The sequence below is a fragment of the Nanorana parkeri genome, unplaced genomic scaffold (genome assembly GCF_000935625.1).
Source record: "Nanorana parkeri isolate BGI_ZX_2015 unplaced genomic scaffold, ASM93562v1 scaffold38, whole genome shotgun sequence".
NCBI classification, from domain to species: domain Eukaryota; kingdom Metazoa; phylum Chordata; class Amphibia; order Anura; family Dicroglossidae; genus Nanorana; species Nanorana parkeri.
In genome coordinates, this window is record NW_017306306.1 from 98,075 (window position 1) to 110,580 (window position 12,506).

Here is a 12,506-nt window from a genome sequence, read left to right on the forward strand (position 1 = left end):
CTTTTTTTTTTTTTAGTTTAAAATGGGCTTTCAGTGCGTTCCAGGGCGTTTGCATGCGTTCCAGAGCAGGTAAAATTGGGCCTGCTGCAGTTTTTTTTTTTTTTTTACCTGCTCTGGAACTGAACGCTGCGATGTGAACTGGAGCTAAAAATACCATTGGAATACATTGGACGCAGTTTTGCTCCGGTCTGTAACCGGAACGCGCTTTGTGTGAACCAGGCCTGACAGATCTAAGAAGATGTATGTCATGAAGTAGCCTCCATTGCTCCATTTTCCTGTTGGAGCTGTTGGAAATACCCAGTACCTCTAGGTATTGTTTTTTCTAAGTTTTGTGGGCCACGGCATAGACTCTAGAAGCTGTGGGTGGGTTAACTCTTTAAAACCAGTCAATTATGTGGAATGAGTGAAGTGTAGATCCATGCGCTCTGTAGTTCTATTCTTCTTTCCAGGATTATTCCTGGAAGAAGTGAGTGTGTAATGTCAGTACTTGACAACAGGCTGCCTGTTCCTGTTTTTATTAATGAGTCTTCCGTGTTTTTCCGACACAGAGATGAAAGACAGCAGTTCACTGACCGCAGTCTGTACACTGCTGACAGCGACGATGAAGATGACCGTGCCAGGTCAAGAAAAGCCCAGAATATTAAAGCAGAGAAGTCTTGCTCCAGCTCGGAGGCCGAGGGCAAAGAAGAAGCTCAGAAACCACTTAATAGTAGGTCTTGCAAAATGCGATACACTGTTTGCTGTTCCCTACCCTACCCTACCCATGATTTAGGTCCTGATATCATGGAAGATTTATTTGGGGATCCTTCAGTAGGTTTGGGTAATATTATTCTGTCTCTAAAATTGATAGACATGAAACAGGGTAATTTTCTCCAGCTTTAATCATTTAATCCACAAACATTATTTTAAGTTTTGTTGAGCCTTGTGGCAAACGAGTTTTCTATACTTTCTGGTAGCTGATCATCAAACTGCTGCTTTTCTGTCATATTCACTTTCCTAATGTTTAATTTTTGTTTTCAGTGTTTTTCGAAAGTGTCAAATCGGAACTCAGGAATGGAACCTCAGAATATTCCGATATTTCTGATTCTGAAGGATCCGAAGCAAATTGCACTAACCAGGTACACAGATATAATATACTAAAAATCCGTGCTTCTACCCGATCTAGAAAAAAACACTAGCAGCTGTGCCAAAGTGAAAATCACTTGAACAATTCTAAAGTTTCAAAAGTGCACTGAGCTCAACCAATAAAACTAAATTAAATATCTACATCTCTATAAAATTCACAAATGGATAATACACCAACCTTGTCATGTGTATAGATCTCCTACAGCAATCAAATCCTACCAGTAAAAACCATCCGTGTCATAAAGTGCTTACACTTAAAGATTGTCAAGTCCACATATAAAATATATAGTCCATAACATACAAATATATAAATGAAGAAACTCACTGTGTGCTCTTACATCAAAGTGCTGAACGATGTATTCGTATTTCAGCAAATATAAATTGAATCACTCCCCACTTCCCCTTTGTGCGTGCCGTATTAACTTCCTCATACTGCACTCGCCAAAAAATTAGACCATCAATAACCAGCAGATGGTGCCGTGTGAATCCAAGTATTGTAAAAAGTCACCTGCACTCCAAGGTCCAATGTGTAAACACCTTTATTCAGACACTAAACAACATTGCAACACCAGTGGACAGCAACGTTTAGGGACCGTAGGTTGTCCCTTCACCAAGCAAACATAGTAACTAAGTCTATGCTATGGAGAAGCGAATCCAACTGTCCCATGACAGTGTGGACCAATTTGCTTTCATTAAAATGAACCAGTCTTGGATTACTTATAGCAACAAAACCCCTGTTGCTGATGCTAAAGTGGTCCAAGAAGAAAAAATATGATTACTGCCCCCTCTTTGTTGCTCCAACACTGTAAAGGCACCACACAATCTTTCTGCAGCTTGAATGCAGCTGCAGGGGTAAATCCTGCATTCCAGTGGCCTCTTCCGGTCTCTTAGACAACAGCCTCAAGATAAAAACAAGCCACATACGCAAAGATGGGGAGGCGGTTTGTTTCCAGAGCAATGGAATACATACACAGGCAGCATTTAGTAAATTGACGATTAGGGATGACTTGTATTTACTGGTAGAGGTATCCATAAGGCGGAGCAAGAAAGCTGCTGGATTGTCCCTTAGATTTGCCATGGTCAATTGTTCGACAATCTCCATGGCCACGTCCCAAAAGGGACGCACCTTTGAGCATGCCTAAAAAATGTGGAACATTGTGCCAAGGGTCGACTGACGGCGCCAACAGAGAGGTGAGACCTGAGGGAACATAGAGTGCAGAAAAGTCGGCACTCTATACCACGGGGAAACAATTTTATATCCTAGTTCTTGGACTTGGCAAGCGATTGACAACTTATGTGCAAAAAAAAAAAATAGACTATCCTTTTGAGCTTGAGAGAACTGAAGATCGAGATCCCTCTCCCATTCAGCCACAAAACGGGGTTCTGAATTGAAAGTGGGTCCTGCCAAACTGGAGTAAATATAAAAAACCACATGTCAAACCGGTTTACCCTTGCGGCAAAGCGTTTCAAAAGAAGTCAAAGTTCGCAAAAGAGATTGAGGGTTGGGATTGGAGCGTAAAAAAATTTCCAAGTTGACTTACACTCCATCGATCCAATTGTAGGGGGGATCCACAGTAAGCTGAATGTTCTAAGTGGAAAGCCAATGATCCTGTTTCCAGAAGTTGCAGACTCGAACAACCTTCGCCTTTATATAAACGTTGCAACCTACCTCCATCCATGCACGCCGGAAAGTCTGGGTCCACAAGCACTAGTGTCATGGGTGAGAAGAACGGAGAGAAGGAGGTGGATTTGAAGAGATAGCGCCTGCCTTACAGCTGTAGCTATGGTAGGCAGAGCGCAGATGGGCAGAGGCAAAGTGTCCGACAGCCATGGCAAACATTTAAAACTAACATGGCAACACCAGTCGACCACTCTGGTTGGCAGGGATGCTTTATAGTATTTGGCCAGATCTGGAAGGTCAACACCCCAAAGCTTTTTGGTAAGGTCACCACACTGTGTCTAAAACGAGGAGGAGCATGGGCCCAGACAAATCTGGTGAAAAGCCGCAGTTGTAGAAAGTAGGAGTTCATAATTTTGATGGGGAGTGCTTGGAACAAATATAGGAACTTAGTGCCTCTTTGTTTTTCTGTTCAAGTGCTTTCACTTTTTACCTGTGATAATGTCTTAATAACATAATAGTATTGTAATTGCTTGATCGGCCATGGAAGTTGCATGAATGCGCAGTTGTCTATTAATTACAAGTTAGAGTTATTATTGATGGTGAAAATCTGTGCACGTTCAGCCAAATCTTCCATCTAGTTTAGGCTGTCGGCTAAACTAGCTGGAAGGTTTGGCTTAACTTCTGCTAGGGACCCCAGCAGTGATTGAGATCTGAGCACCAGAGTCTGCAGCTCATCCTCTTGCCACAGACATTAAAACATGAAATATGCATTTGCAGAACCTCTATTCATCAAAATATTAATTTTGGGTGTACCTACCTAAGATGTATGGTTCCCCATGCTGGACCTTGTGGTTCTCCAGCAGTCAGTACACCACTGCTTGCAGCAAGTTAAAGATTTGTGCTCAAAGGGTCTCTCTGCCCATTTTATTTTTAATGGGTTCATTTCTAAAGCCTGTAGAATTCTAAGTCGTGTGTTAAAGGAAAATGCTTTTCAGCTTCCCATGGGGATTAGGAAGGATCCTGGCTAATCAATACTGAAATCCTTTTTTTGTTAATAATTAAAGGTCATTAGATTTCATGATCTCAGTTTCCTCGCCATGCTGCTGTCCAATGTTAATGGTCTTACCAGAAATGTTCCCAGGTCTTGTGGGAAAGGCCACATAGAACTCTCGCCAAGCTTTGCCACCTAGTGGCTACTTTGTATTGTTAGAGTCTTAACAGAAATGTTTGCTTTGGCCATGTAGAGGAAACTGGATCATTCTAATACCCCTTCTTACTTTTTCTGTCCAGCTGCTCTGTTTGGCAGCATGGTGTAAAAAGAGCTATCCGATACTTGCAGGAATGAGGAAATATGGAAGTCTCTCCCCTTACTCCCATAATGTGGCACTGGGTGCCTGTGTGACCAGTTGCTGGTCACCTGTGTTCTCATGTAGGACTAGGGAGAGTTTTTAGCCCTGTGTAAACTCTTAACTCGACTGACTTGGAGCTTTCAAATAGCTTTTTCCCCTTGCTCCTGTTTCTGAATAAAGTGGCAGGGTAGTCAAGGTAAAGTAAATATAAGCAACGCAGGGGCAGCAGTGGCCTGCATGAGTAAAGCAAGACCAGTGTTCCTGAAACAAGTTTTATATTTAATATAAAAAGACTATTAACGGCATTCACAACGAAGTATGAATTATGCCATCTATACATATTACAATATGATTGTACTAATTTGTATAGATCTACCAACACCCCATGTAGTGCAGTCACAATACAAAGTCCATATTAGGATTAATATTTATTCATATGGTTGAATGAATAGCCGTAAGATCCTCCTGCTCACATATAAATATACGGTTGAGGGTGAATAAAGGGGAAGGATGTTTACATATTTGTCCACTTTATGCAAATTATGCTATTTGGGTATAGTGGTCCCTTAATCTAGGACAGTGGAGTTTTTATAATTATACATCAGCTATATTTTTAAAACTTAATACTAGGAATGCACTGAAATTTCAGCTGCCGAAACATATCATCCGAAATGCCGAAATTGCAGTGCATGCGTTGTTCTCTCCTCCCCGCTGGGCGCTGCTCTGTGTCCCCTCTGGACTGAGTCAGCTGTCAGAGGAGATCGAGCTCTCCTCCCTGCAATGCTCACTCAGCCTCCTGTGACAGCGATTCAGGATGGAGATCGCTGAGTGTTTGCAAATAATTAAGGACAGAGTATGTTTACTGTGTCCCCAATTATGAATGAATGGGGAAGTGATCTACATCACCCCCTGTTCATTCATGATTGTGGTTATAGTAAAACATACCATCTCCGCAAGTAATGAATGAACAGGAACACTCCGTATAGAGACTTCCTGTTCATTGATAACGGGCCGCAGAAAAAGAGTCCTCCAATCTCTTTTTTTCTATTTTGAAAGGGAATATCAGGGGCCTGTTTAGACCTCAATATTTCCCCGGAGCCCCCAACAGTAAAGTTTAAAAATCAATTAAAATATTTGAAAGGGTTAGAAATTTTTTTTTTTTTCCCCAGTTTCGGCCTCACATTTTTATTTTCGGTTTTAATAATCTGATTTTGGTGCAGCTCTACTTACTACCTTTTTAAAAAATATGCTAAGCCTATGATCCCAACCTCAAACAATGGTAATGTGTTTGTGTTGTCTGAGTGTTTCTGTCTTTTCCTTTTGGATTCAGCAGAAAAATCCCTCAGAAGATTCGGACAGCTCAGGTGACGAGCAGCAGCAGAAATACACAGCAAATATTAAAGAAGAGGACACGACCTGCAACAACGGATTTTACTGGTCAGCTAGTGAAATACCGCGAAAAAGGTGTGTTTTTGTTGCGGTTTTTTTTTTTTTGCTTGTCTACATGCAACAGAGGCAGCTGTTTTGTATGGTAACAACTGGTGACATAAACACCGACATGCTGGGTAAACAAAGTCCCCAATCCTGCCACCAGATCCACAGCCTGATGTGAAGATACAGCTGTGTGGGATGACGATTTTTCTATTGGAGGTAGCTGTTGCTGCTTGGAGATTTTCTTGCTTATTAGATAATCTCTGTACGGCGGGGCTCTTTCATGCTTTTTCTTGCTGAAAAGAACATAGTAGATGGAGCGGAACTGCCAAGCACTACTACTAGATAGGAAGAACAGCCTGTATACATAATGAGAACATATGGGTACCCCCATGTGTATATAGTACTATCCGAAACAAAACATTTAAATACTTACAAATGTATTTACTGGGCTTTAAACATATAAAAATATGTATTATCTCTTTATAGCCTTATACCTGCTTTAAAATACAATTTTCCCTCTGTGAACCTCTGCATCTTGCTCTCACACTGCAGTGCTCTGTACTGGTACAGCTGAGTAACGGCCACACCCCTCGGCACAAGTGTCTTACATAGACACTTGTCTTGCAAAGTGTTGATTACAGAATGTGCTGCATCTAACTCGAACTGTATAGTCCTATTTAGACAGCCTGCACATGTGCTGGAACAGGATAGTGGAGGTAAAACTATGAAAATGGTGGTGGATAGTACAATTTCTGTCTTTCTGCATATCTGTTGCTGTCATTTTTACTTTTGCCTTCGGATAATCACATTGTATGTGTATCTGAACTGGAAACCCTTCCGTTTCGCATTGAAATAACTTTTTTTTTTTTTTTTTAATGAACCAAAACAGTTGGAGGCCACCTGAGGCTTTTGTCTTTGCAAATCAAGCACATTTATGATGTATGTTTTGCTGGGCACTTTTGCATGCCTAAGTGCACCAGTGTTGTCCACTAGTTAGGAAAGGGACGTATGCCTGAGATACAGTAAGGGAAGACTGTAGATGTATATGCACCAGTTGTATAGGAAAAATAATTTTGATTTGATCAACATATCGCTTTGTCTCTTGCTCTGATCTTTTGCCCATGTCCATAAGTTCCATTTAGTGAGCATTTTGTCTTGCTTCCAGTGAATGTCCCAGTTCGACCAGCATGGAGGAGGATGCAATTGAGGGCATGTTGTCTATGGCATCTTTGCACTGTTCTTCTTGGCCTCCTGCAGAGGCAAAGAGCACTGGCTGCAAAATTGGGCGTATATATCCTCAGCTGCACATCAAGTTCTCTCAGGAGAAGGTGGAATCTCAAGAGCCAGAATCGTTGACCAATGGTGAGCATGTGTTTCATGTGTTAATCCACCGAATAGAAATTTCTGTCCTTGGTGATGCATTCTGACCAAGCTTTGAGTGGGGTGCTTCTGTTGCAGGGTAAACCTCAGGGGTGTAACTAAAACCATAGCGGCCAATGCAGATTCTGTGGGGCCTCAGGGGAAGAGTGGGCCCAGTCCATTTGTGAAACTGGAATCTACAATTGCTGGTTCAGGGATTGAGAAAAGCAGCCATTTTAGCACGTTGATCAATCCCGCCACCCCTAAACTAAGTTCATCCAGGGAAGCTTGGGCCCTTTAGTATGCAGCCCAGGTTTGGCACAGCAGAGACTCACGAAGGGTAATTCAAGTCTCTAACCTTGTGCCTGCAAATGATGGAGTGGCCAATTCAAACTGCCTGTTGGTGAGTGTGTACCATTACAGTAGCCAACGTGTACCCCTGTTTGGTTGCATTATAAGCCACCAATATCTGACCAGCAATTTTAGGCTGTTTAAACCTGGGTGCAATATAGGCCACTTGTCCCTGATGGGGGCCCATCAAAATATTTCTGTGGGGCCTTAGATATGCACCTGTTAAAGTTGATCCAAAGAGGCAGTGCAATGGGAAGGTGACTAAGGCACTGATAATCTGAAAAGCTGTTTTAAGACGAGAACCATGCAAGAAGGAAGCTGGAGAAAGTGATTTGAGTTTCCGTCTTTTGTCTGTAGCATACTGTCATGTGGGAACATTGGTTATATGTTTTGTTTTTTTCCTCCGTTGTAAACCCACCTTGGTTTTTATGTTTTTTGTTTTCTTCTTTTCAGGTCACAGTAATGAAGATGATTCCAGTACAGAGTGGAGCAGTCAGATGGACTTTTCATGTGGGTCAAATCCTCAGGTGAGAGAAGTAACCTCTATGAATCTTCTCCAGTCATTGCTTTGCTGCATTGAGAGCCATATATGATGTAAGACGCACAGCAGCCTGAACAAAAGGCTGCAGCACAAAATGGGCTCAAGGAAGTACTTGGTTTACCTTTTAATTTTATACATTCCTTTTGTTTGGTTATGTCAGGACACTTTTGGGTAAATCCAGCAATCGCTAGGGTGTTAGTCAGGAAGGGAGGGGGTGGTAGAGTCAGTTCTGTAAAATTCAGGCAAGCAAAAATATCCTGCCTGGCTTTACCCTTCATGTTTATATGTTCAAATGACTGGGATGGTGACAAGGGGTGCACAAAACACTGTGGTGTTCATGTACACTTTTGGCAGTGTGGTCTCCAAGTATAAATTCCAGCTTAGGTCAAGCATGAGCAGTGCCCATCGTGCTGGGAAGCCTAATTTGCTGTTGAGGGTCTGCCACAGACCCTGAGGTACCCTGCAACAGCATTAACTCAATGAGCGCTGGTCCCTGAACGGACCAGCGCTCATTGTACTGCATGACAGGATGATTCCATCACCGGTCTTTAATGAACTGAAACACTGTGACGGAATAATCCCGTCATCGGTTGGAAATGGGTTAGTGTACTTAATTGTTGCCCTTCTAAGCAGAATGTAGTCTCCTTTCCTCGCTCCCTCGCCATTCTTCAGCTGGAAAATAAGAGAAACACCCGATACTTTTGGGTATAGGGGCAGATGTGGCTTAAGCCCATTTTTCCCATGTGGTTGGTGATTAGCCATTAAGCTATCCGGTGCTGTTGTCACATGAGGGTGGGAAAAGTCTTCAGGCCTGTGTATGCTCCAGGTGGCTACTTGGAGTTTACACCAGGGGGTGTGAAGAGCAGATTGGTGTATGCAGCTAAGGAGGAGGGCAGTTGTGTGAACCTGTTGCTTTTCCCTGTGACAGCAACACGCTTACATACAACCTTTGTTTTACAAATAAACATTTCATACATGATAAAGGATTCCCAGGGCAATATGGGTTAGCCAACGTGCCCAGCAGTCCATGATTGAGGCTTCATTGTTTACAATTTAAAGCTGAATTCTGTGCAGGCAGCTAAATACACATATGAAATAGATAAATGGGAGCTGCCAAAGGATTTGTGTTTTTGTCCATATAGTCCTGAGATTAACCTAGCTCTGCCACACAGCACAGTCCTGTCTGGCAGGAGACTTGATTTTTCTCTGCTGCAGTTAAGTAACACTTGGGTTTGTCCCTCCCCACCTTTTTGACTGAACAGTGAAAGGGAAAGCAGACTTCTAAACTCATCTAAAGGTCACTCTGCTCTCCTTCTTTCAGCATGCTCTGTGCATTGCAGCACAAATGACTGGCTGCTCTTCCAGTCTAAGTTCTGCTGTACAGAGGCTGCTACCAGGTCATTTTTGGGTAGTTACACTTGTTGCTTTTAAAAATACATCTAATGATGTATGGATGAACAAAGCTGCATTTGTGTCTTTTAGTTTTTTTTAGCTGACAATATATTAGAGATGCACCGTTACCGGTATTTGGGTATCGAGTACCGATGGTTGTGGGTTTTTTTTTCGGTACTCGCCGATACCAGAAGTCTCATTAAGGAAGCCAGGCAGCTTGTAATGACTTGCTTCCTGATTAGCTGGAAAGCTGGGCAGTGTGTAAAGACTCGCCACCCGGCTTCCCGATTAGCACTATGTAACGAGAAAGCATGGGGCCGGCTTTCTGGCCAATCAGGAAGCTGGGCGATGTGTAATGACGCGGTTCCCCGATTGGCCAGGAAGCCGGCTCCATGCTACCTCGTCATGAGGTGACGAGGGAGTATGAAGCCAGCTTCCCGGCCAATCGGAAAGCTGGGCGCCGCGTCATTACACGCTGCCCGGCTTCCTGATTGGCCAGGGAAGTCTGCTCCATGATCCCTCGTCACAGATGACGAGGGAGCATAGACCCGGCCCATCAGGAGCCCGGGCAGCGTGTAATGACCCGCTGCCTGGCTTCCTGATACAGGAAGTATCGGGCTAGGCATTGAAGCATTATACTCCAATGCCTAGCATCGGCACCGATACTAGTATCGGTGCACCCCAACAAAATATTTTACAGTGTGGTAGTTTTGTCCTTTTGAATTTGAAAGTGCCTTCCCATAAAGCCGAATTCTATTTCCAAGCAGCAAAAAGTTTGCCACTCAGCGTCCACACAAGTTCCAGCTCTCATGTTATCTTAACAATTGTTGTTTTGTCACAGGATTTCTGCAAAGCTGCAAAAAGTCACAGGCGGGAGCACTCCGGAGAGGCGGGTGCGAACACTCACAAGATTAGGCGCTTCTCCGAGAGCGAGGGTTGGGTCTCCCCGCGGTACCAGCCAGAAACGTATGACCAGGAGGGCAGCCTGAGCCCAGCAGACTCTCGTCTGAGCGACGGCAGCCTGAGTCCAGACAGAATATATGGAGAGACCTCACCCTCTGTGCCCCTTCACCCTACCAAGAGACCTGCCTCAAACCCACCCCCGATCAGCAACCAGGCAACAAAAGGTACCAAATTCCCACACAGTATCACTTGCTACCCCCTTATCTTTGTGAAACCTCCTTTACTACTTCTCTTAGAATTGCCTTGGCCGGAACAAATAACTTTTGACTATTTTGGTTAATGTTTAACAAAATGACTGAACATACATAGTACATAGTATTTGAGGTTGAATAAAGACATAAGTCCATCAAGTGTGTGTGTGTGTTATAGGTCCCTGAGTGTTCTCATTCTTAGGAGAACCTGTACCTCTGTACTTTACGGTCTCTCAGGAAATCGTCCAAAAGCTTCTTGAATGATTCCACACTATTTGCTGAAATCACTGCTTGTGGTAGAGAGTTCCAGATCCTAACCGCTCGAACTGAGAAGAACCCCCTTCGCCCCTTGAGTTGGAATTTTTTTTCCTACCAGTTTTAGGTGGTGTCCTCTAGTCCTTGTTACAGAATTAATCTTAAAGAGTTTGTTGCTAATGTCGCTATGACCATTGATCATCTTGTACATGAAAATCATGTCCCCCCTTAATCTCCTTACTTCCAACGTGAACATATTTAAATTTAGTAGCCTTGTCTCATAGTTCTGGTCCTCCATCCCCTTGATGAGTTTGGTTGCCCTTCGCTGGACTCTCTCCAGCTCAATGACATCCCCTCTGTGTACTGGTGCTCAAAACTGCACCACATACTCCAGGTGAAGCCGAACCAAGGAAGTGTAAAGTGGCAGAACTTGTCTCTGCAAAACATTCCCTTCTTGATGCAGGACAAGACTCTACTAGCTTTGCTTACAGCAACCTGGCACTGTAATCTATTATTCAGTTTGTGGTCTACAATGACCCCCAAATCTTTCTCCATTTCTGACTCCCCTAGCGGCATACCCATAATTGTATAACCCATTTGCTTATTTTTTAATCCAAAAGTGCATTGCTTTGCATTTATCGACATTAAACCTCATCTGCCATATAGTTGCCCACTCCCCTATTTTATCCAGGTCCTCCTGTAATGTTATACTAGCTTGGTCCGTTTCTATTACCCTCCCAATTTCGGTATCATCAGCAAACACTGATATATCGCTGTTTACACCTTCGCCGATGTCGTTAATAAACAGGTTGAATAGCATGGGTCCCAGCATTGGTATTGGTAACCTAAGTGTACCCTATATTGACTCGGGGTCATTGATATCCAGGCCAAAGTTATCACCGTTGGTATGCTTTGATTTGACAACTCTTAATGTTTTTGTATATATTTATTTTTATTATTTAAGGATAATATACTTTTATTTGGTACACTGGTTTAATAAAAACTGCTCTCTGAATTTTTTTCAAGACTGACAAATGTAAAACATTTTTTTTTCTTCTATATTTTAAATTTTTTTTTTTTAAATGTAATTGTATCTCAGTTACAGTACTAAACAGATCACTACTGCCACCTTCAGGCTGCAATACCATCGGCAAGTTGAAGGTTTATTTAGTCCATGAAGCCTCCGGCCTGCATGTGATCATATTGTCATAGCTGATAGTTTGTGTATTTATAATAATTACTCTTACCAATTTGTTTTCTTTGTTTCAGGTAAACGGCCAAAGAAGGGCATGGCTACTGCTAAGCAACGTCTGGGAAAAATCTTGAAGCTCAATCGACACGGTCATGCACGCTTCTTTGTTTGACACCTTCAGATTTTCACCATTCTACATGCATTTAACAGTATTGAACAGAGCCCAGGCCTGGAGCCTTTTGCTCTTCCTCTACTAAGGGTGGACATACAAGTACCACACCAAACACTGCCTGACGAACAAAGAATATTTTTTCCCCCCTTTTTTTTTATATATATTTTTTTTTCTCAAGGCTTACACTGTGCCACACCCGCTCAGCAATAACCAGTGGATAATTATCGAACCAGAGTTCTTAAATGTAGAGGTAGTTGGAATCCTACCTTTTGACATTGGAAAGCATTTTGCTTTTCCGATTGTTATCTGAGGTTATTCATTGTATTTTCTGCAGCTTGGGTTAGAGTGGGGGAAAAAGGGGCACAAAGTTGCTTGGCATTCTTTAATAATTTATTGCAGACAGAGTTCCAAATGATTTTTTTTTTCTTCGATTTTTCAAGTGAATCATTTGGATTATTTAAAATAATTTATTTAAGAGATTTTTTTTTTTTTTTGGGGGGGCTTTTTAATTTTTAGGTTTTAAGCAATGTGAAAATGTTTATTTTTGTCTTTTTTTTTGTG

General features: G+C 42.5%; 1 protein-coding gene across 1 annotated transcript in view; it reads left to right on the forward strand.

The window, feature by feature from the left end:
* Nucleotides 1-11,945, forward strand: part of KDM7A (lysine demethylase 7A) — a 76,809-nt gene extending 64,864 nt beyond the window's left edge. Inside the window, exons 14-20 of the mRNA XM_018570245.1 lie at nt 549-709; nt 1,021-1,118; nt 5,426-5,559; nt 6,695-6,891; nt 7,693-7,766; nt 10,014-10,299; nt 11,851-11,945. Of these exons, the coding sequence (XP_018425747.1) occupies nt 549-709; nt 1,021-1,118; nt 5,426-5,559; nt 6,695-6,891; nt 7,693-7,766; nt 10,014-10,299; nt 11,851-11,945 (1,045 nt within the window). The remainder of the gene's footprint in view (nt 1-548; nt 710-1,020; nt 1,119-5,425; nt 5,560-6,694; nt 6,892-7,692; nt 7,767-10,013; nt 10,300-11,850) is intronic.
* Nucleotides 11,946-12,506: the final 561 nt, after the last annotated feature.